The 23,809-nt window shown below is 45.4% G+C and overlaps 2 protein-coding genes across 5 annotated transcripts; one reads left to right on the top strand and one right to left on the bottom strand.

Annotated features, from left to right (window-relative positions):
• The first annotated feature begins 27 nt into the window (after positions 1–27).
• On the top strand, positions 28–9,197 carry LOC136955316 (katanin p80 WD40 repeat-containing subunit B1-like). Of its 4 annotated transcripts, XM_067249002.1 has the most exons (20): positions 28–139; positions 787–1,008; positions 1,174–1,304; positions 1,471–1,588; positions 1,699–1,799; positions 2,153–2,194; positions 2,652–2,735; positions 2,974–3,089; positions 3,197–3,268; positions 3,378–3,528; positions 4,347–4,531; positions 5,360–5,514; positions 5,675–5,725; positions 5,850–5,914; positions 6,007–6,261; positions 6,379–6,528; positions 6,645–6,721; positions 6,828–6,902; positions 8,018–8,134; positions 8,233–9,197. In XM_067249002.1, exons 2-20 carry the CDS (start codon positions 969–971, stop codon positions 8,366–8,368), a joined length of 2,121 nt encoding a protein of 706 aa, XP_067105103.1. In that variant the 5' UTR covers positions 28–139; positions 787–968; the 3' UTR covers positions 8,369–9,197. The 4 variants fall into 4 exon arrangements, 3 of the variants coding, with proteins under 3 accessions (XP_067105103.1, XP_067105102.1, XP_067105101.1); XR_010878153.1 differs by lacking the exon at positions 8,233–9,197 and adding an exon at positions 7,386–7,531 and having other exon boundaries at positions 6,007–6,528; positions 8,018–8,063; XM_067249001.1 differs by having other exon boundaries at positions 5,360–5,505; positions 6,007–6,528.
• A 1,283-nt stretch (positions 9,198–10,480) lies between these two features.
• LOC136955777 (kinesin-like protein KIFC3) lies at positions 10,481–21,393 on the bottom strand. Its single transcript, XM_067249501.1, is given in 21 exon segments — positions 10,481–11,034; positions 11,488–11,534; positions 11,658–11,784; positions 11,923–12,302; positions 12,425–12,554; positions 12,961–13,084; positions 13,528–13,658; positions 13,837–13,941; positions 14,035–14,216; positions 14,313–14,424; positions 14,561–14,691; positions 14,777–14,924; positions 16,690–16,833; positions 16,929–17,210; positions 17,298–17,444; positions 18,290–18,355; positions 18,496–18,614; positions 18,964–19,129; positions 19,996–20,138; positions 21,266–21,312; positions 21,314–21,393. Coding segments are annotated over 21 exon segments (2,820 nt in total). The 3' UTR covers positions 10,481–11,025.
• Positions 21,394–23,809: the final 2,416 nt, after the last annotated feature.

The following is a 23,809-nucleotide window of genomic DNA, read 5'->3' as shown; positions in this document are numbered from 1 at the left end:
CTCAAGTCTCGAGTTGCAGCGGCATAAACATAAGTTGCTTGCAAGCAAATTGATATTAGTTCTAGCTAGCTAGCTATTGAAATCTGGGGATTTTCGTGTAACATCTCCCAAGGGGAAGGTTAATGAGTTACACTTTCAGGTAGGTTTGCAATATGAAGTCATGTACGTTTTGATTTGGCACCTGCTTTTTAGAGCTGTCTGACACAGTAGTTTATGTAACTAGTAGCTAGCTACTGTAGCTAGAGCTAGCTACCTCAGTTAGCTACAGTAGTCCTTAACGTCAGTGACTTTGTTAAATAAATGTTTTTTTTAAACGGGTCTGTGTGAACAAAACCTAAACTAATTAGCTTCTATTACTTGATAAAATTCCGTCTCATGCTACGCTCACTTTTGGGTAGCAAGAAGCCAATTCACTATCCATCCGGCAACTTTCGAGCTACTGTAGAGTAGCGTTAGCTATCTAGCTTGTCTAATAAACTAGCAAGTCCAGCTAGCTGGCATTAAGTTGCATAACCTAGCTAACAGCTAACTAGAAAAGTATAACGCGGCAAGGGTGGGGCCATAGTATTTCAAATGTATGCTCTACCGGCGCAGGGTGTATGCTCTAGTGCGATAGGTAGCTATCAATAAGCTACTGTGTTGTAAACAAAAAAATGTTCGCATTTTACTTACAGTAGCTCTATAAACCTGTCCGACAAACTATTTGTTAAACTGAGTACGAAGCTGATGTAAGCCAATTCTAGCTTGATAAAATAATAACACATTTTATTTGTTTGTCATTGGCAGTTTTAGGAAAAGCTACCAGAAGATGTGATGAGAAGCTGACCTCTACAAAGTTAACATTAGCTCATTAATTTATAACACCTGTCATTGACTGGGTCATCTCTCTTGAAATTAAGTATTATCTTTACAACCAAAGTTAGCATTTGGCAGCATTACGTTATTATTTGTTGCTCTTATACACCATTATGGCGGTGGCCAATACAACTAAGACATCATGGAGATTACGTGAGTATTTGTCTCTCTAGTCATCTTTCCCCATCGTCCTGATCAAATCTTTTTGTGGTTGCATGAAGACCAAATTACGATAAAGTAAAGCGTGTGTGATCTGTAGATTCCCTGGCCTTTGCTGTGTAGATCAGTGAAACACTGCCTGATATTGCTGTGTTTCAGAGGAAATTGTGGCCCACTCTAGTAATGTGTCGTCGGTGGCTCTGGGGAAGAGCTCGGGTCGTCTCCTGGCCACCGGAGGGGAAGACTGCAGAGTCAACATCTGGGCCATCAGCAAACCCAACTGCATCATGGTAAATTACTGCTATAATGTGTGTCTGTAATGTTGTTTTATCTGTTTAAGGTTCCAATGTATTAATCTTAAAATAAAAATACATACAAATTTACAGAAATGACACCATAACATAATTCTCTCTGTCCTCTATTTTTGTCTGTTTCTATATTGCTTACTCTCTGAAGAGTCTGACTGGTCATAACAACCCAGTCGAGTGTGTGCAGTTTAACAGCTCTGAGGAGCAGGTGGTGGCAGGCTCCCAGTCTGGATCACTGCGTGTCTGGGACCTGGAAGCAGCCAAGAGTAAGTTTGCACTTTCCATTTAGAGTCAGTAGTTTGTGTGTGCATGTATACATCAGGTGAGTGTTATTGCCTCACTGTATATCTATTTAACTATTTATCTGTTTATCTAGTTTTAAGGACCCTGATAGGACACAAGGCCAATATATGTAGCCTGGACTTCCATCCATATGGAGAATACCTGGCATCTGGCTCAATGGACACCAACATCAAGGTGTGTGTGTGTATTTGTTTGTGTGTGTTGGGGCACTGTCCATAGGTGTGCAGCTTATTTATTAGAGATAAATGCCACTATTTGCTGGTAATAGCATGGAAGAATGTAATTGCCTTTAGGACAGCTGTTTTTAATAGTGGTTTTTTTTCTTCTTTTCTTTATGCACAACAGTGTTGTGTAAATATGTCTATCTTGTCTTTTTCAAGTTTGTGTTCATGTAAAATTGTATTATACAGAACATTGTTCCACTTGCTGAGGTTGAACTGGTATCTTGAATAAGAGATTTAAATCTCAATAAGAATAGCCTGTGTAAGTAAAGGTAAAAAGTTTAAAAATCTTTTTTGTTTGGCCAGCTCTGGGACATTCGGAGAAAGGGATGTGTCTTCAGGTACAAGGTAAGATGTGTGTCTGTGTGGTTGTGTTTGTAAACAGTGCCATAGAAGAGAGCCATTGATTCCTCAGAATATTTTAAAGGATCCAACAAAGTGTGCCAAGGTTGTATAGTTAAGAAGAGCCCTTGATCAGGTAGAAAAATCTGGCCTTTTAAGCAAAGGGAACAGGATAGGAACGTGTTGATCAGTGGCTTGTTATCCTGTTAGCTTTGGCCATGGGAATGGGTCTGTTAATCAGGGCTAATGCTGTGTGTCTGGCTGCAGGATTTAGCCGAGGGATTACTTTTTACAGCGAATATCTATTGTCTTCCTCTTTGGTATAGGGGGATGGGCTTATGTATATCTATGCACCCTTTATGTCAGTTTGTATATGTTAGTGTTTGTGTACATGTTTTGTGTGATAATTTTTTTTTTTTTACAGGCCATTCACATCTAATACATCCATTATGTCTGTCTATAGGGCCACACTCAGGCAGTGAGGTGTTTGGCTTTCAGTCCAGATGGGAAGTGGCTGGCCTCTGCTGGAGATGACTGCACTATCAAGGTACAGCCTTCTCTGTTCACTCTGATATTTCAAGAATCTTCCAGCGTTTTCTTCATCTCCTTTGAAATGAACACAGGGCAGCAAGCTGGCAGGAGCACACATTCACATGTCCAGTAGATTAGTGCTGATGAAGGGATGGAGAGAAGACTTTTGAAATGCAGCCCTTCATGCTTATCAGTAACTAAGTTTGCCATCTGTCAGTTAGTCAGCAGCTTCTCCTCTCTGCCTTGTGTCCTAGCTCTGGGACTTGACTGCAGGCAAGATGATCACTGAATTCATGGCCCACACCGGAGCGGTCAACATTGTCCAGTTCCACCCGAACGAGTACATGTTGGCGTCTGGCAGCTCAGACAGGTTCCTCCCACTTCACTCTCCTCCCCTCTTCACTCCACCCTACTTCACAGCACAGCAATAGGTTACTGAGCTTGGCTCTTCTATCTGTGTGTGTTTGTCTTCTCTAGGACTGTCAAATTATGGGACCTGGAGAAGTTTAAGATGATTGGTTCTTCAGAAGGAGAGACAGGAGCAGTCAGGTAGGCCTCTGTGATTCATGCACTGTTAATACATGATTCAATGGCCAGCATTGGTCTCAGTATTTTACAGGTAATTCCTCTCTCTCTCCCTCTTGGATTTGTCCTGTAGGTGTATCTCGTTCGACCCGGACGGCTGCTGCCTGTACAGTGGGGCGATGGATTCTCTGCGTGTGTATGGCTGGGAGCCAGACCGCTGTTTTGACTTGGTGCCAGTGGGCTGGGGCCGTGTGGCAGACCTTGCAATATGCAACCACCAGTTGGTAGGTGGGGACACTGTTACTCTCACTTTGAGTGGTTTGCTTTGTTTGTCCTAGCTTTGACCTATTTTCTGTCTCCCGTGTCTTCATCTCCCTGCATGTCCCTCCCTCTCTCCCCCCAGACAGGGCTTAAAGTATTCCGGCGTGCAGCCATGAGAATGTTTGTTGGGAACTTACATGCGGTTTAATATTTTTTAATCAATTGATTTCACCTACCAATCATATGAGAGGAACGCAGCTATAACTAACGTTACAAGCCTATCAGAAGCAGAGCTGGGCAGATCCTGGCAACACAGTGTGAATGAGATCCATACATCACGTTAGCGTTGTCGGTGACAACGCTAACGCGCGCAAATTCATGAAGCCTGGGGATGATGTCCAACCCATAAGGACTACAAAATAAATGGCGCTGGTCGTGGATAGAAGGTATAGACGGCAAGCCTTTTGGCAGTTGGTGCAAGAAACTGAGAGCCTGGTGCTTGTTTCTGCACGTTTTGCTCAAGGAAGCTACTATATGCCAGCAGCGGTAAGAAAGTGCTTGCTCGAGTTAGACCCCGGTCATAGAGCCGCTGCCCGTGCACTCAAACTTACCATGACGTTGCCGGGAGAAACTGTTACAGCTGACACACCGTGTCTATGAATGACCGTGTGTGCGACTTAGAAATACGTTTGTGCACATTTATTGCGGAACATGACTTGTCATTCACAATTTCTTAGCCAATGGTCACCCTGTGTAGAAAACTAGCAGAAGACAAAAAAGTGTTTCTCTCCTCGAAAAAAGTTCCGGCTCAGGATTTTTTTTCACTTTAAACCCCGCCCAGATTGGCGTGTCCTTCCACATGACAAATGTGTCCTCCTACGTGGTTGACTTAACCCGGGTAAAGAAGTCCGGCTCTGTGATCCAAGGTGTGATCCAGGATAATCAGCCACTCACAGAGCCCTCGCCCAAAGGATCCACTCTGCGCCGCAACTATGAGAGACCTATGACGACATGTAACACACAGAGGTCAGCAGTTCTATTTACACCTCTCCAGCACAATGGCCATTTGCGCACTGGAGACGAACATTCTATAGTAGGGGTGGAATGGTACACTGAAGTCACGGTTCGGTTCATACCGCGGTTCAGACATCACGGTTCGGTACGAGTTTGGTAATGGAGGGAAAAGCGAAACAAACCAGGTTCCTCTACGAGTGAATACGGGCGCATTGAAGATGACATGTAAATTCCGATTGCGTCAGTGTGTTTTTTGGCCCTATTTGTATGTGTATCTAAAGGCTGGTTAAGCACTGTAGGGAGAAGTTGGACAGTTTTCTTTTGTCTCGTTCAAGGGTGCACCTGGGTGATGGCGTCGGATATTTTTAGTCATTTAGCACACGCCGACACACAGTGCTTGTCTTATCCACCACTCTCTCGCCTGTACTACTGTAATTGAATGGTAAACCAAAGTTTTCCCAAACTTGCGATCTTAAAGAGGCCGGCAGGTCCTCTATCTCTCGTGGGTCGCCACCACTCGCCATACTGTCCTTAGTGCTGCTAGCTATCTCTGACTCACGGCGGCACCAGAGCTTCAGAGCTAAAGCAGGGCAACAGATTAGGTGTCCCTAAAGAACACGAGTATCTAACAGTAGTTACGCATTACATTAATTAATTTGCACGCAAGTTTTATTTATTTTTATACTGTGTATTCTCCGTGTAATTTCATGCAGCGAACCGTGACGCCCGTACCGTTTCGGTTCAATACGAATACATGTACCGTTCCACCCCTATTCTATAGTGAGTGAGAGAGAGAAAGAGAGTGACTGTAAACAGTGTGCCGTGTGTCGGGGTTCCAAGGGTGAAGCAGCAGAGCTCTGAGGCCCAGCGCCGCAGCCCTGAGGGCGAGAGACAGAGTCCCAGCAGTGAGGATGAAAGGGAGGAGAAGGAGTCCTCTGCCGAGATCCGTAATGCTGATGACTACAAGGAGATCTTCCAACCAAAAAGTGCCATCTGTAGGCTTACTCAAGTTTTTTTTCACTGTACATACTGAGCACTGTTGGCTAATTTAAGGGTCTGCAACTAGGGTCTTCAGTGTTTAGGTAAACTGGTTTATCTCTATTCTCAATAAATGCCTCTGCCCCCCCATCCCCCTTCCCGTCCTGTCCTGGCCAGCCCGCACCCCCCCTATGAGGAGCGAGCCCTTTCCTGCTCCTTTTGAGGATGGTGAGTAGAACACCCCCTTGATACTGTTGCCACTCAGGAGGGAGGCTGTACTGATCTGTTGTCTGTAGTTGATGGGACAGTAATAAGTGTGTGTGTGTGTCTACAATGCTTTGCCACCTCTCAGAGATCTTTGTGGTTAGGCCCAACGTGACCCTGGACACGGTGACCCCCACCGTTGACATACAGCAGGTCTGTGCTTCATCATCTGAATGTCCTTGATCAATGGCAACTAGTTTTACTGCGTGTGTTAAATGTGTGCTGAACAGCATCTCTTTTTTCAGTCTGGCCAGTCGAAGCCCATAGCATCCTCGACTCCTGTCTTGAGGGTGGAGCCTACTGTTGTTTCCTCTGCTCCTCGGCCCATACCGATCCAGACGGCAATGTCCTCCGTGACACGGCCCACCTCTTCCAACCCCCCCGCACCCCGCCCAGCCCCACCAGCAGCTGTCACCTTGGCTAAAGCCAAACCGCAGCCTAGTGTCATCTTATCGACCAGGAATGAGCCAATAGGTCTCAACGTGGGAGATTTTCTTCCTGTGTGTAGTATACTTTACAGTGGCTGCATTCACACGCATTTAATCACACTCAATCTTACCCACAGCGATGAAGTAGTGTTTTCGAATTGGAGGTGTAAAGTGTTCTTCTCTACCCAGCATGCTCGTAATAACCGGCCCAGCGTGCTGGGGGATGATGAGGCGTTGTCCCAGATCAGGAAGGGCCATGACACCATGTGTGTGATGCTGACCAGTCGGCGCAAAAACCTGGACACAGTCAGGGCTGTGTGGGGCAGCGGCGACGTCAAGGTACACAGGCCCCCCTAATGTTCAGACAACATTCACACAACATCACCGTAAAAGAAAAGACAATAGCAGGTCCCTGAGGAAAGCTGAGGGATAATTGTTGTGCTTTCTTTCTCTAGACGTCTCTGGACTCGGCCATGTCTATGAACGATCTCTCCATCGTGGTGGACATCCTTAACATAGTCAACCTCAAACCGTGAGTGGTCCTCTGCTCACACAGTTACTTTGAGTGGACATCTGACATGGGTTCCTGTGTCAGCGCTATCTGACCAACATCTGGCCTGGTCACTTTGTTGATGTAGGTCGCTATGGAAACTGGACCTGTGTATGTCCATCCTGCCCCAGATTGAGGAGCTGTTACAGAGCAAGTATGAAAGGTAAGGGATACTGGTGCTATGACTGAAGTGTAGAGACTGAACTCTTATGTTTCTGACAAAGTTATTGTCATTTTGAGTATTATAGTAAAGTAGTGAAATTAAATAATGAATATGAGCTCGAAGTGCAGACTTTCAGCTTTAATATGAGTCCTCACCTCAACTCAGGACCAAAAGCCTATGGCCAAGTTTGTCACCAGTAAGCAATCTTTGATTTTGATTGGTCTACATTACTAAATTAAAGTTTGAAATTTGCAATTGGCATCTGTTGCTGTTAACTCTCAATCTGAAGTCTAAAGAGCTGTCACTATCAGTGAAGCAAGCTATCATTAGGCAGAAAAATACTGTAAAGCAAATTCCATGATTTGCTTCTCAGTACATTATATATGTGTGAAATTAGTTGCTGAAAGCATGTGCAAAGCTCTAAAACTTTGTCACACTGAAATGTGGAGTTAGACCGTTGAACAGTTTCTCACCCGTTTTCAGCTCAGGTTTTGTATAGGCGGGGCAAAACCCAACCTATCTACGTCACAGCCACCTATCTACGTCAGATCACAGACGGTTGCATTCTGTTACTCAGCTGGTACGATGCAAAGACAAAGTAATTAACACATAAAACACTCAGACTGCAGGTAGGTCTGTTCTGATATCTGCAATTGATTTAGCTAGTGTTGCTGTTGTTGCTAAATTCAATAAATTCGAAGGGGCGGAGCTTAAGCTCCTTCAGGCGACACGCCCCCCCAGTCTCAAGCAGAGAAGACTGCTGATTTTCTCACGATTTCAAAGCCTAATTTAACATTGTCTGTTTTTTTTTCATTCTAATTTGGATGGGTAGTTAACAACACATTGTTCTGTGGTGTGATGAACTTAAAACTCATTTTCAACTCCACCTTATGTATAACAGTTTAAGCCTAGTGATTGCCTTGATTGTTTCATTTCTAATCTATCGTGATGGCGTACAGAGCCAAAATGAAATGAAAATGTTGCTGTCCAAATACCCAAAGACCTGGCTGTATATAGTGAACCTATCTCCTATGTTGTGTGTGTGTGTGTGTGTGTGTATCATATAAACAGGACTGTATATAATATAGAAGCGTGTCTCTTATCTGTGTGGTCAGTTACGTGCAGACGGGCTGTATGTCTCTGAAGCTGATCCTGAAGCGTTTCTGGCCCCTCATCTCAGACACTCTCACAGCGCCCCCTTCTGTCGGAGTGGACATCACACGAGAGGAACGGTCAGTCTGATTTTGGAACTCCAAGCTATTAAATATCTCTATTTAAATATTCATAATAGCCATCCCAGATCATCAGTCCAGTGTGTTCTTGTTTCCAGACATCAGAAGTGCAAGGCATGTTACAATCAGCTGAAGAATCTTAGCAACATGGTCAAAAACAAGGCTGACCAGGTGGGCCGCCACGGCAGCTCCTTCAAAGAGCTACAGTTGCTCATGGCCCCTTTGGACTATTGACAGACTGTGTGCAACTTAAAACACGTGTAGATCCAAGATGCCTGGTGACTGATTCCAAATGGCGGAGCATTGTGATGACTGCTGAAGCCAGGCTGGCCTGACTGAGTATGTCTGCTTCCTCTGCGAAGTCAGTCACAGACTGTGACTGCAGCAGTGAACTGTGAAACAGGGCTGAGTGGGAGATGAATCTTATGCATATGGCACCCAGATGCTGCTGAAGGGTTTTTATGTTAGCTCTGTAGCCAGCGTCAGTGTCACAACGACCCAGGACTCAACTCTAAACCCTAGGCACATTACATGCACTGTACAGTATGTGCTTGTGTGAGGACAACAGCCTTCACAGGTCTGTTTATGTTGTTTTGAGTGTGTGTACCTTTATATCTTTTTTAGTTGGTGTGTGAGATGTGATTCATTCTCTTACCGTCACCTGCCCTTCACATGTGTGAGTTTGCACACACACACACAACCCCTGGACCATTGGGCATGAGTGCTATAGGGTGTCCAAGCAACACGGGCAGTCATTTTACTGATTTCTATTTAAATGCTTTTTCTACAGTCTGTAATTTATGTCAACATAGATGCACTGTAAGTAATAACACTAAATCATGTTTTGCTAATAAAAGGAACAAAAAACGTGGTGTAACTGGATTGGAAGATGAATAATTGTAATATCCATCCTCCAGCAGCAGGGGGCAGCAAGCAGACAAGACACATGAATGGTAGTCTCAGTTCAGTGCTGGAGAGTACTTAGTTTAAAAAAAGTGGCCAGCCAGAATTTTATAAAGCTCTGCTGATGGTGACACTTTTTCTGAAATCACTTGTTAATCATTAAGGGGCAATATATGTTTATTAATCCAGAGATGTAAGCATAGTAGCAAAATAAATGGATGTGAAGGCAGCTGAGATGTATTCCCATATGTCTAAACATATCAAGTTTGAAGAGAATATACAGAATATGTATAGTTCAATATGATATCTGGAACTACACTTGGTATAGCAAATAACATGTCTGCTGTATCTTCTGCCAGTTGGAGCAATGACAAAACATTCAGTTTTTTTCCTGGGTTTAAGAAGACCACATCCATCCACACATTTCAGTTTCATTTGATTTCATGTTTATTAAAAAGGGTGTACAAAAACAAAACTGTTTAGAAACCTACTATACAACGACACAAGCAAGCAGCAATACCAGCAGCAACCAACACAACACGTCTCAATGTTCCTCCCACGTTAACATTTTAGAACATCTGGAAGGAAAATTGAGTTAACATAAAGAAACCATCAGCTGTTGATCAAACTTGAAGCATTCCTACGGCATAAATGCATTTACAACACAGATGCCAGAGTCTCATCACTCCCTCCACAGTCCAGCAGCGGTTTCCATGGCTACATGTTAGTGTTTGTTCTGTGAGGTCTGAAGTCACTTGCTGGTTGTGGTCAGATAGGGCAGTGAAGACAAGTTGTACCCAGACACTGGCCTGAGGTCAGATCTTAACTACAGGTGAGGTTTAGAATGTAGTCAGGATAAAAGCACAGACAGTGCTGTTAAGAGTCAACTTCTACCATGAGCATTTCCTGTCTGACATGGTTTTGAATCTATCAAGCTCTATTAGCTCTGTGCAAGACATAAAACAAGATACAAAGGAATGTGAGTGCTTCCATGCAGTGCTAAGGCAGTTAGATGCAGGTCTATATTGCCAATTTTTGCTATTCTAAAACACACATGCACACAGGAAGAACCTCTCCCTTTGCACATCTATCTTATTGCTCATGTCCTATTGGACAGAATATGCCCAGCTCACTTCATGTAGAGTACCCTGATTGATTAAGGGAAATGAGTGAGGAGACCAAGATGTTCCTCATTAGAAAACAAAACTGCAAAAAACTTCATAAAACAGTTCAACGCAGATATACTGTGTATATATATATATATATATATATAAATAATGCATTAATGAAATCATTAATGATTAAAAACATCAATAAGGTAACAGCCTTGTTTAAAGTGCATTTTTACCCAATTTTAAATACTGTGATTACAATGTACACTGTTGGATGATCATTTAGTCATTTTTTTTTTTTTTTTTTTTTTTTTTTTTTTGATAAGGATGATAAGGATGATTTAGCACTGTCTCTGATAAAGGGGGAGAGGTGAGTTGTCTTTTGGCCAACAGAAGAGCAAATCTCAGTCCAGGCTGAGAGGTAAGTGAGCCATTCTGGGTAATGAAGGGTTGACTGCAGCAACGTTGTTGGTCAGTGGAGCCTCTTCAGGTGTCCGTAGTGAGTGCTGGAAGACATGGTGCTCAACAACAACCCTAGCAATGTGGGAAAAACGCAAGATCCTCTTTCCTCAGAGTCCATGAAGGAGATACAGTCTTTGTTTTAAATATTAGGAGGTCAAATGTCATACATGTGGAAAGATCTGATAAACCGCTAGCTCTCACTAGGTCACGTAGCTCAAAATAGTCACAACATGATCCATTGTTTGATTCAGTCACTCCTTTCAAGCATAGGATGAGAAATGCACAAGGTCAGAGGATGTAGCTGATTTGGTGTTCCGACTGGTTGTCAATTCAGTGGTGCTGGTTCACACCCCTCCAGGCCAGGTGTTCTCATTCTTTGTGGACGGGCCCAGCAGGGATCTCAGGCGACCAGCTTTAATCGTCCTGCAGGACAAACCAGAGGAGAGCAGGAGTGTGGGAGGAGGAGAGAAGTGGGGTGGTCGGGGTCTCCTACATCCAAATCTAATCACCACAACTCAATCCAGCCCAGGCAGAGAGCAGCAAAGATGAGTGAGCGGACAACGTGAAACATTCAGTAACACACTCTCGGTCTGTCTCACACACGTTGTATCTCTGTCTCCCAATAAAGATAAAATATAGACACACTAACACACAATTTTTTATTTACTAAATAATGACATGGGTTTGTAGACTCACTCAAGCTTGTGGACTTACATTGTTGTATCCCCCACACACACACACACTAGCACTGTCTGAGTTAGAGGCAGGGAGTGTTAGGTGGGCCTTGACCAGGTGACACAGGTGGGCATTGGGCACCATGCCATGCTGAGCGTTACCATGCCAAGCTACCAACCATTCAGCATTAAGCCCACCTACCTGCCCACCATCCCCGAGCAATGGGCTGGCTGTGTCTACCTGCCTGTCTGTAAACCAACCAATCACAGGATCAGGACAACACCTTTCCAGGGTCAAGGGGTTTGAAAGTTGACTGCGTCAGTATGTGGTGTGTGCTGGGAGAACAATTTTTTTCTTCAGTGTGTTTTTACCTGTTGAGAGCTGAGACTGGGACCTCCTGCGTGTGGTGGGGGTCTTGGATGTGGAGGAGAGGGTAGAGCCAGCACTGCTGGCCCGGGAGATGGGAAGGGGCACCGGAGTCACTGGTGGAGAGTCCAGCTGCAGAAGGCAAACATTCCTATGATGGGCTATAATGAAGCTGGATCTGTCCTAGTTTACAGGAGGGATAAGGGAGGTATTTGAGGGAGCCCAGATAAGTGCTGTGTTAAAAGTTGCAGGGGCCAGAGTGAGTTTTACCTCAATGCTGTCGTGGGTGGGGGAGGAAGAGGTGGAGGAGTTTTCTGTCTGTCTTCTTGAGGAGACGGAGCCTAGCTCAATGGTCCGTACACGCTGGGCAAACTTCAGCGAGCACACCGACTCGCTCATGTTGCTGACTAGAGGAGACACCTGGACCATCATCAGCGTCTTGCTGTCCCCACTCAGTGAGTCCTGGAGGAGGTAGGTAAGCCGCGAGTTCCTGAATGGCACATGGGAGTGTCGGCTCCGCAGCGCGTTTATGACGTCGCCCAGGGCCGACAGTGACTTGTTGATGCACTGGGCCTCTCTGAGGCGGCTACCCTCAGCCCCAGACTTTCCGATCCGCTCAGAGCCCGCCAAGTCCACCAGGTTCAACTTACCTTTGGGAATAGGACACATATGAATGACTGCCATGTGTTTGTATCCTTCTGTGTGTGTGTGTGTGTGTGCGCGCACGCGCATTTTAGGGAATGTACAAAAGACAGGGAGTGAGAAAGAATACCATGAGTGCGATGTCCAGTGGAGCAGTTGAATCCTGCCACAGTGATGATGAGGAGTGCATGGGAGCGCGAGCTATGTTCATTCAGGTTTGTACAGGCGGTGGCTCTATTCATATGACCCAGCTCAAAAACCTGCATTCAAATGAGACGTGTAAACAGCAGACCCTATCTGTACAATTACAAGACACACACACGCAAACACGATCTCTTTATCTAACATATGTAGCTCTAATCTGGGGGTTGGAGGAGCCAAATCCCTGCTCCGGCACATTCCTTCAGCCCAGGGAGTCCTGGCAGCTATTTAACCATCTACGCTCAGGATAAGAACCTACTGCGACCTACCTACCTGATGGAGCCAATTTAAAATCAGGTAGATTAGGAACACAGTTAGTATCCAGCTCCCCTACTACCATTTCATACTGAGCAGACAAACATTATACTCTGGTAGACTGACAAAGTACTTCCTGGATCTTTGGTTGCCTCTCAATGGAACTCGTTGGTCTTTGAGCATCCAACCCATGGTCGATGATGGACTGACCTTATTGATGTCCTCGGGACTCTGGACGATGAACTCTGTGAGACCGGGCACATACAGCTGACCGCTACCATCTGGGTTCATTTTAATGTCCAGCTTCTCACTGGGGTTCTCTCCCAAGAGGTTCCTGGTGGAAAGTCAAACAGTCAGATGGTTCCTGGCCAGGGAGCATCCCATCATCACACTCTGGCACTAAAGCTTGAACAGATGTTCAGAGGTTACATAATGGTGAGGGGGAAAAAAAAGGAAGGGAGAAAAGATAGAATAGTAGAATACTTTGTGCTGCACAGATGACCAAGGACATTGAATATAATCCACTTTTACATAATCACGGACCAGTTCACTCAAATTTCCTAAGCACACATACCAGCCAGCACATGGTGCTACAGAGGGCTTAGGAAGGACTTACATAAAGGAAATGCAATAATGTCTACTTATGGTGCAAACCCCTGCTCTCTGAGGTGGTAACAAAGTGACCACTTGTTCACACAGTGTAACCCACCCAATCACTAAAGTCCATTTTCTAAGCTTAGTTTAATAAATTGTGTGTAGGTGTGTGTGTATGCTTACCGAAGGGTCTCATTGTAGATCTCCACCATGCTGACTGTGATTTTGTAGTCCCAGTCGGGAGCTTTCTCAGTCACCTCAGAGAAGAGCAGCCTTAAAGCTCTCTGGTTTATGCCAGGGTCCTGGACCACACCCTGAGGACATTGCACAATCTATTGGTCAGCAACCACCACCACCTGCCAATCACTGGTTAAAATCTACACCACATTCAGGCTGGGGAGAGTCATTGGGTAAATGCTTAAAGGACAGACAGGGGAGGTTTTTTACTTCAGAAACGAAGGACATGTAGCAGGATCCCTCAGCTCAACCTACCTCCATGGTGTAGGTCTTTCCTGAGCCTGTCTGTCCATAGGCGAAGATACACACATTAAAGCCATCGATACAGGAAGTCACCAAGGACTGGACCTCCTGGAACACCTGTTTGTCCAATCAGAGAGGGTGTAAGAGTAGCAGCTCTTAAGACAAAAGAAAAATACTATGCAGGTGCCTGGTGGGCACTTGGTGACCAACCTTTTCCTGAGAGGCATGAGGTGGGAACACCTTGTCCAGTTCAAAGGTCATCAGTTTTCCTTTGTTGGAGAGGTAGAGGACTGAGTCATCATCAGAGTCAATGGTCACCATGTTTTTGGCCTCTGCTGAATCTGATTCCCCATGGCACACAGGCCGCACGCGACAGAAAACCCTGATGTTGCCTGGGAAATGTAGGCAGAAACCATTATATTAGGAGCTGGGGATGGCAGTGGGAACTACATATTCCAGAATGCTGAGGTGAGGGATGAAGGTGGTACCTTTGAGGCGCACCAGCTCGTTATGACACTTCTTTCTCAAGTTCATCTCCCTTTTGTATTTACGCAGCAGCTCCTGGTTGGCACTGCTGACCTCACTGATCACTTGGCAGATCTTTAGGCATGACAAGTTGGCACACAGAGTTAGCATCATGATGCTAGCAAAAACATATATATTTAGTGTTTGTAATGGCAAATGGTGAACAAATCAATTCACACACACATCCCTAAACACACACACGACATATGACCTCTTGCTTAGCCTCTGTGATGGCTTTGTCCAGCATGAAGGGAAAGTCTTGAACCTGTCTCTTCAGACAGTTGTAGTCACAGGTAAGGGTTCGCAGTGCAGGTTGCAGGGTCAGCAAGTTCATACGAACACCTGGACAGACACACAGATAAGAGTTAGACAACATCATGGGAATACAGAGGTAGGCGCTGACTGCATGAAATACACACACACTCACCAGCTAGGTTTTCATGTACAGCTTTCATCTCACTTTCAGCTCTAATGAAGGCCTCCTCAATCACTCTGTTCTTCTCTTCCTCCAGGTTCTGCATCTCAGCCTCAAGCTGGCCCTGGGTCCTTTCCATCTCCCCCTCGTACACCAGGATCTACACACCAGGACAGAGGCCAAGAGAGGGGTTAGAGAGGGGCCAGGGGAATACCAACACCCACCTTGGGACCTTGGTGAGGAGAGATTCTGTAGCCCTTGGAGGTTCTGGAACTAAGAGCTGAGCCAGAAGTGAAAGGCTACAGCATTAGGTGCAAACATGGAGGCAGAAATACAAAGAGCCACTTCAGAGGTTCCTCTCACCTTCAGTTACACAAGAAAACAGAGTTTGGAGTTTCAATTGGTAAGACTTTAAATATAGAGAAGGGCTAAAGGGTGAACTAAAGCCCCTTGCCAGATTCAACTGATGAAGCTACATGACTACAGACTGGTCCATCAGGATGCATGCTAATCTTTGTAGAGTACAACAGGGAGTCACTATAGAGCACACACAGGTTGGTCTGGTTGGTCACACACTAATGGGTGGGGTTTGGGGAGCTGAAACACAGGGGTGTTGAGACACACACAAAATACAGCATGACAGATCTACTAACTGTTAGTTGAACTCACATAAAACCCTCCTGTGATAAATTCTTCACAAAATAGTACAGGTTCCAAAGTTCTAAAGCAGCTTCCAGGTGGATCAAGCAAAATTGGGCCTTAAATTAAGGTCAGATTAACGACCATGTGGCTACTCTACATACATAGCAATACCTTTGGGAACAAGCATTGTACTGTAGTTACATTAGAACTGCAATGTAATTGGTGGTACCAGTTAACCAAAACTTGGTTGGGCTTTCCAGGGGTACGTTGATGTTAAAATTGATCTTATTTTGGTAACAACTTTCAACTGCCCCATACAGGTCCCCAACCACACCTGCTCCATACTATACCTGCTGTAATGTTGTTAATAATCTACACCGCAAACACTCAATACGATTACATAGCAATTCCTATGTATGTAGTACCTGCAATGTTTTACAATTGGTTTTGCTATGTACATGGTAGTTACACACTGTTTTTTTTAACTGTATAGATTATGCCCAAAATTGCATATGAAAACCACACTTCTGAACTCATTTTCTACATATTGTATTTGAGATCCTGTCACACTGTCTCGGAATAGAATTGGAATTGTTTAAGATGTTGCACTTATGATATGATTCAGATTTTGTCGTACTGCACTACATAATCTTGTAGTTGACGTGTTATTGTTTTACCAGCCAAAGTGCAACTACAGACCTTTCCTTGACTATAAGCATTGGTAGAATTATGCTCTTTTGATCTTTGATTATCTGCTGTACTTCAAAATGCACTATTTCTATGTCACTTTGAAAAAGCGAAAGGAATAAAATGTAAGACTTTAGTTGAGTGATTATGGGGTATATTAAGTCTGACTTAAGAATGGGTTCCAGAGTGACCTGCTTCTATCTACAGCACTAGCTGCAGTGTTGACTTCTGAACTATAGGGGGTATCGAAGAGGGGGGTGGGGGGCCAACCTTGGACAACCTGCGAATGACCTCGCCGTTGCCCTTGCCGATAGCCTTGGAGAGCAGGGCGCACAAGCGGCCACGGTCCATATGCAGCTGGAACCAAACGCAAGCGGAGATAAAGGAATTAACATGAAGGGTAAAACCAATAAGTCTCTAGGTGGAGAGGGAGACTCTATCAGCCTGTAAACAAGGTAACAGGAGGGGGGGTGGGGTTCAAAAGAACAGACTTACTAAAGGGAGAGTTGAACAGACCGGGGAGAGGCACAGAAAAGTCCAACAGCCGAGGCCATTCCTGTGTAAGGCGTGTGTTGGTGTGTATCCAGCGTGTGTACCTGTGCTCGTAGCTGGGTGCAGGTCCTCTGGGACTCATGGAGCTGCTGCTCCAGCTCTCTAAGCAGCTGTCTCTGCACAGCCAGCTTCTCCTGCAGGGCAGCGCTTTTGGCTGCTACAGCCAGCTCCTTCTGAGACTCCACCGCCTGAGTCACATAATGGTGGGGAGGGGGAAAAATGAGAGTATTGTCATTCCAGTACGATAGGAAGTCATTGTTCCAGGTTGGGCGTGTCTCCTAACCTTGACCTGCGGCAGCATCGCGGACTCTCGAGCCAGCTCCTCCTCACAGTCCTTGAGCCGGAGCTCCAGCCGCTGCTCCACCTCTCCCCGCTGACGCTTGGACTCTCCCAGTTGCCTCTGGGTCTCCCCCAGCTGGCGGTTGGACTCTTCCAGGTGTCTATGGAGGGTCTCCACCCTGTAGGTCTTCTCTAGGAGATCCTTCTCCAGCTCAGCCAGCCTCATCTCCCTCTGCCTGGCCTGGCTCTCCCACTGAGACACCTCTCCTCGCATGACCTCTGCATCCTGCACACACATGACCACACACAGTTAGAACATAACAGAATGAAAACAAATACAGACCATATTAATTGGTGACACACATACACACACCTGGCAGCTGGGGCAGGCAGAGCATGTGGAGTCGGCTGGCCTATCCTGGGTGTGGAGCAGAGAAGTCTTGCATGACTTCAACTCCTGCTTTAGCCGCTCATTCTCACACACAAGCAGCTCCAAGTGCTTCTCCAGATCTGTCGCACCCTGGATGCCCGAGGACCATATACAGACACACATGCAACCAGGGAGAGATATGTCAACATAACGCTACAATAATAAAAATGCGTTCCTTCCAAGGGTGGATGTACAGTATCAGGGCTCGACATTAACTTTTTGAGACACTTGTCCTTTGGACAAGTACATTAACGTTTCACTTGTCCATGCACAAAAGTCACTTGTCTGGGTAAAGATTTATAATTTTATAAAAAATAAATTGTGTTGACGTTAGCTAGCTAGCGTCGGTTGGTACACGGCTGTGTACCTAGCAAGCATTAGTAGCATTTGTATCGGTTAAACGTAGTTAAATATCAGCTAATATTCAACTGTAAAAGTATACACCTTTTAAAGGATCCCTTGATAAATCAGCCTCTGCCGGGTAGAAAGGTAAATTGTAGAACAAATAAAAAGTTAACACCAACATTTAGTGGCAAAATCCATTGTTGTGTCTACAAAATTACAGGGCTGCCAACTTTTCAAAGTGAGATTTGGTCGGGGCAACCAAAATCTCATCTGGTGTGCCGTGAGAAATGGTTGAAATGCGTGTCTTAATAGATGTAATGAGTGGCACATAACGTGACGTAATATGTCGAGCCCTGCAGTATTGTGCTTCCAAAACCCAGGATTCAACATGTATTTTCTCTCTCCCTTCTATTGCCCAACCCCAACCGAACACAGGTTGCTTGACAGCAAAAAATGTGTCGCGAGTTGAGCTAATTCAAACGCTCCTCCGTCTATCCCAGGAATTTAGACTAGTTCTGCGATATCCTGTGTACATCTCCATCTCTCTCTCACACTTCTACCCTCCATCTCTCCCATCTTGTCTCGTTTACCAGCTCAGAGCGCAGTCTCTCCACATCCTGGCTCTGGTCCAACAGCTTCTCCTCCAGCTCCTCCACCTGTAGATCATCGTGAGAGACCAGAGACTTTACAACTGTACTAGTCCTCCACTAACAAAGTTCACCTCATCCTGTATCAGCTGCTGCTATCAGGCCTAGGCTCTTCCAATCAACTCCGAAGCCCACCCGATGGACTGTACCTGTGTGCGCAGCTGAGCAATGAGCTGCTCTCCCTCCTGACTGGTGAGACGCTCTTTGGAACGCTCTCTGGGAGGCTGCTGCTCCTTTGGCTCAGCCAGTTTTTGCAATGGTCTCACGCCTGCACACACACAAACACACGACTCAAATGTATGGGCAGTTAAAGCATGCAGGGCTGAGTAATGCAAACGGACAGACAGTTGATATACACCTGTCCTGTAGTGTGTGTGCGTACACCCACTATCAGAACAACACGCACACCCTACCCATAGCAATATTTATGGAACACTCAAACAGGCATACCATGAAAACCCAGCCTGACTATGGACTGACTCATGAATTTCACACACATCAGAGAGATGTGAGTGACCCCAGATGTCACCTGCAATTCACTCATCTGTTCTACTGAAACTACCACAATCGTCTCTACTCCTCTATTCGATCTTCTCTCTCTCTTTCCCTCACCTCACCTCTGGGCTGGACTGAGTGCAGCTCCTCCTGCAGTGTGTGGATGACGTTGGTCTTTTCCTGGAGACTCTGTTCGTGACTGTGCTGTAACCGCTGCAGCTGCAGGCGGCGAGAGCCCTCCTCACTACGCAGACGCGCCTGGAACTCACACACCTTGTCTTGCAGCGTCTACACACATACACTTAGTGGTTAGGTGTCAAACAAGTTCATAGGGATACGTGGAATCTAATAGAATGGTGTACTTCTCCTCTGAGGTCAAATTATGTCTACGTTACAGACAGCTATAGAACAAGGTTACAACAGGGTTCTACCAGTCTGCTGCTACCACTGACTACAGACAACACAGCTGTTCAGAAAAGCTCTAACAAGTATGAGAAGGAGAAGAGGTCACAGGGACACATCTAGTGAGCGAGTAGGTAAATGAGAATGTTACATAGGCAGGTGTCCAGGAATAAGACCAGGTGACCTTCTGTTGATGAGAAGAGAACAGGGAGAGATGATTGAAAGAACAAATAAGAAGATGTTGTGAAAAAGGAGAGGGATGAAGCACATAGGGCTAGTAATATCAGGAGAGAAAAGAAGATAGAGATATTGTATAAGCATGATGCGGCATTGTTGAAAAACAAAGGATTTAGGTGGTAGACTGCAGAGATTTGGCTGTGTCATTCTGCTCAAAGCCACGATGCGCATTCAGCAGAGGGGGAGACAGTGCCTGTGTGTCTGTTCAAACTACACACGTGTGAGGAGCTGTTAAAACAAACGTGTCTGAGAAAATGTACTGCACTGTCATGTTTAGTGGGCTAGCCCAGGCTGAAGAGGCCATGAGGTGCTCCTGTTAGCTAATATCATTGTATGAATTGCTGATGTAAGCATCTGAGTCAGTACTGAGACCGTCACTGGAGCATCACGCCAGCTTGTTCACACGCACAACCTTACAAATGAGTCACACAAAAAAAAGCGTCTGCATCTTCTGAAGGAGTGTCTCCCCATGGATCTGTCAGTGTGTATATGTGTGTATGGTCTTTGTAACCCACCTGTATGAGTAATTGCTGGTTGTGGGGACTAGTTTCTGTAAGGTCAGCAGTCAGCGAGGGACACTGTGCGAAGGTGGTACCAGGCAGAGACAGGAAGGAGCTGTCCTCCTCACCATCACTCATCAGAAAGTCCCCTGAGCTCGCTACAGGTAACCAAGAGGGACAAACAGTGACACACGGATCTGTGGGTGGATACAGTGCTGATCTCCTGTTCACCTTTTCCGCACATTCTGTCTGTCCTTTTTTAGTCAGGGTTCATTATCCAAGGCTCTCCACCCCTCTAACCATTTTACAAATTCTCTTTTCAAATCTGTTTTTTCAGTCAGTCCAATCTCCTCTTCCTATGCCCCTATTTTCTCTCCTACCAAGGTTCGTAGAGCACCATGGAAACCAACAAAGGCTAGATAAGCGGAGTGATAAGACTCCATCAGGTGAAACATTAACCCTGTGGATGTCTGTTTGTGTGAGTGTGCTCACCTTAGTCAACTCTACTGGGGCCCAGACTCAACTTTAGAACAATCACAGCACTGTACTACAGGATCCAATCACTGTAATACTGTACGTCAAGTCACTAATACTGTACGCCTAAACAATCATTAATGTCTTAAGCTGACCTAATCCATGTGTACTCTAAGAACTACTCAGCTAATCAAACACATGCACAAACAGCAACCCCTTACAGGCTATAAAGAAGTTCCCAAAACCTAAAACCATATGCAAATACCAGATACACAGACAGATTGAATAAAGCCTTGGAAATCAAGTATGTGAATTGCATTTGGTTAGTTGTTGACAGCATAACCAAGTCTCACAGAGTGCACACACACACACACACATATACTCATTAGAACACTGACCTGTCACCAGTGTGGCCTGGGGCCATACAAAAGCCTCTGGACATGAACGCTACCTTTCAAATTTTCCTTTGTCAGCTCCCTGACCCTCTCATAGTTTTGTCTGTGTCTATCCTCAGTAGGAACAATTCAACTTCTCCATAGTCACCATGAACAGCACTGCAAGCGCATTATCACAGGGACACAACAAACTAGTTCACAATGCGCATCCACACACGCAAACAAACAGTGTTAGCACTCCTGCCCCCTGGAATGTGGCTTTAAGGGGATCAGCCTTAGAGCCACATCTAGACACACAGGGACACCCATATCTTTAACGCATATTTTTTAGACAACAGTAATGTGTAAATGCTAAGGTGTGCCAGCTTTTTCTTCAAGGATCCAGTCTCCCTCAGCTGAATGTAAAACAAACTCACAGGAACGAGTCGCACAGTCCTCTTCTCTTCCCGACTCTCTCAGTGAGTGCCGTCACGTCTCCCTCCTTCTCTCCTCCGTAGACCCAAAAATGCAGACACACTGGTTCAGCCCTGCCCCGCCCCCACATTTAAGACTTGCTCACCGTCCAATGAGACGTCTTTCTTCCAGAGGTCCTGAAGGCAGGGGGCGTGGCCAAGATCCCAGGTCTTTCGTGTTCCGAACATGACCGCGGGGCTGAGCAGAACACTGGACTGCTGGACCGGCTGCCCCGAGAGACACAGAGACAGAGAGAGCGAGGGGGGGAGCGAGGGGGGGACAGAGGGAGAGAGCGTAAGGGAGAGAGAGAGATGCAGATGATCCAACTGACAAACCCAAACAGGAGGGAGGGTAAAAGATGACAAACACGTGAAATGAGAAAGAAGACGAGGAAGAAATTTGAGAAGAGCTTACAGCCTATGAGTAATGAGTAAAAGGTGGATAACATTTCTGCATCAGCTGACAGTCGACCGATACTGCAGGACGCCTTTGCCACAGCTGCAACATCTGTAACTTATTATTAATGATCATCATAGATTCTGAATAAAACATTGGCTTTTACTGATGAAAATACCCAGGTTGTTCTCTGCCTTGTATCAGTCATCTCCCAGGGCAATAGTCTCCGGTAGAATCAGCCACAGTGTGTTTTTCAGTACTGTACAATCAGTCTTTCCTCCCGAGAGGACAACTGGTGATAGAAATGTAGAATGTGATGTCACTCCCCAAACAAGTGGGCGATTCTCAACAGAGAACCTGAACATCCACTCTGGATAAGAGCGTCTGCTAAATGACTAAATGTAACATCCGCAACATGCCTAGAGGCACTGTTAGTAGGGTAATGACTGACGGGACCTGACTGGTAGCTAAGACCTTACCCTCACCCCACTTGTCTTAAATGTGAGCACTGTTCCACATAGGTCAACTTGATCAAGCCAATCAGATTACATGCCACTGACTCATACTAAATACATTAGCAATCAGATTACAGGACTAGCCCCTTCGCAGAACAGCTAAAACAAATGCACATGGATGTGAAGTTCAGAACAATCCCCCCTAAACAATTATTTTAACCACCCCCATACCCTTACCCCAAGAATAAACCCTCTCCAGGGAACCTACATCACTCGGAGCCGCTGTACTCATCGCCAGGTGATCATGTGTGAATAACAATGGCAATGTTGCGCAAACCAGATGAATTGAACTTTTGAGGCGACGAGCAAGAAGAGAATTGCCTGTGTGCAAGCGGAAAACAGCTTTAACTCATGCGTCCGTTTTTTTGTTTTTTCGAATATATCCTAATTATTGATCATTCTTTTAGGGGGCCCACACTAGCAGTACTCTCCATCACTATACCCAGTCCACACTATGCAGGTCATCAGTATATAAATGCAATTTTCTATGACAACCTCTAATATCCACACACACACCCTACCCTTCCATTTCCTGTTGCCTTGCGTTCTGCGTGGTGACTGTAGTGGTCTCGGTCCAGCCAGCGTTTGTTGATGAGAATTCCAACCAAACCTAACATGCTGTCTGTCACAGAGCCATGGCCATGCTTAATGTATAATCCAGACCATGTACCACTCACATCCAGTCATACACTGACCCTCTGTTACAGGTAAACTCCTCACCCCCACATCAACCCCCATTATTCTCTCAAATACATGCACACCCTACTGAATAACAACACTATCCAAAGTAAATGTATTAAATCTGATTACTGAGAGGGCTGGGTTAGGCTCCTCCCAAACAGACCCTCCTTAAAACAGATCTGGGAACAGGAGTATTCAGGCCCCTCACCTGGACCAGCAGGAGGATACCACATGACCTGATCCCAGACCAGCTCTAAATTCACCACTCACAAAACACTACCAATAATCTTTTAAGCCTGTGACCAGATGGCCTCCTGCTTCCCCTTCACTCTAGGTAGAGCTACACACAGCTCTCAGGGAGCTGATCTCAGCTCCAACAGTTCCCAGGACAGGATGTAGAGGAACAGCTGATCCAGGTCAACTACCTCTCCTTTCTTCCCAACCCCATACTGCCCATAAGGAGAGAACATAGATGCCGTCTACTCCAGTTTCTGTTGTAATTATGAATAGGATCCTGTCGCAAGCACCTTGAGCAACGGTATTAATATAGTGCATCCGCAAAGTATTCACAGCGCTTCACTTCATCCACATTCTGTTATATTACAGCCTTATTCCAAAATGGATTAAACTTTTTTTATTCTACACACAATACCCCATAATGACGAAGTGAAAAAGGTTTGTTTCATATTTTTTAAAGATTGGCAACATGTACATAAGTATTCACAGCCTTTGCTCAATACTTTGATGAAGCACCTTTGTCAGCAATTACAGCCTCAAGTCTTTTTGAGTATGATGCTCCAAGAATTTTGAGGGGGAAAAATGAATATAATCCATTTTGGAATATGGCTGTAACATAACATGTGAAAAAAGTGAAGCGCTCTGGATACTTTCCGGATGCACTGTACTATTCTTCTT

The sequence above is a fragment of the Osmerus mordax genome, chromosome 13 (assembly GCF_038355195.1).
Source record: "Osmerus mordax isolate fOsmMor3 chromosome 13, fOsmMor3.pri, whole genome shotgun sequence".
In the NCBI taxonomy this organism is placed as follows: domain Eukaryota; kingdom Metazoa; phylum Chordata; class Actinopteri; order Osmeriformes; family Osmeridae; genus Osmerus; species Osmerus mordax.
The sequence above is the reverse complement of the archived record's forward strand: the minus strand, read 5'-3'. Positions and strand labels throughout refer to the sequence as shown.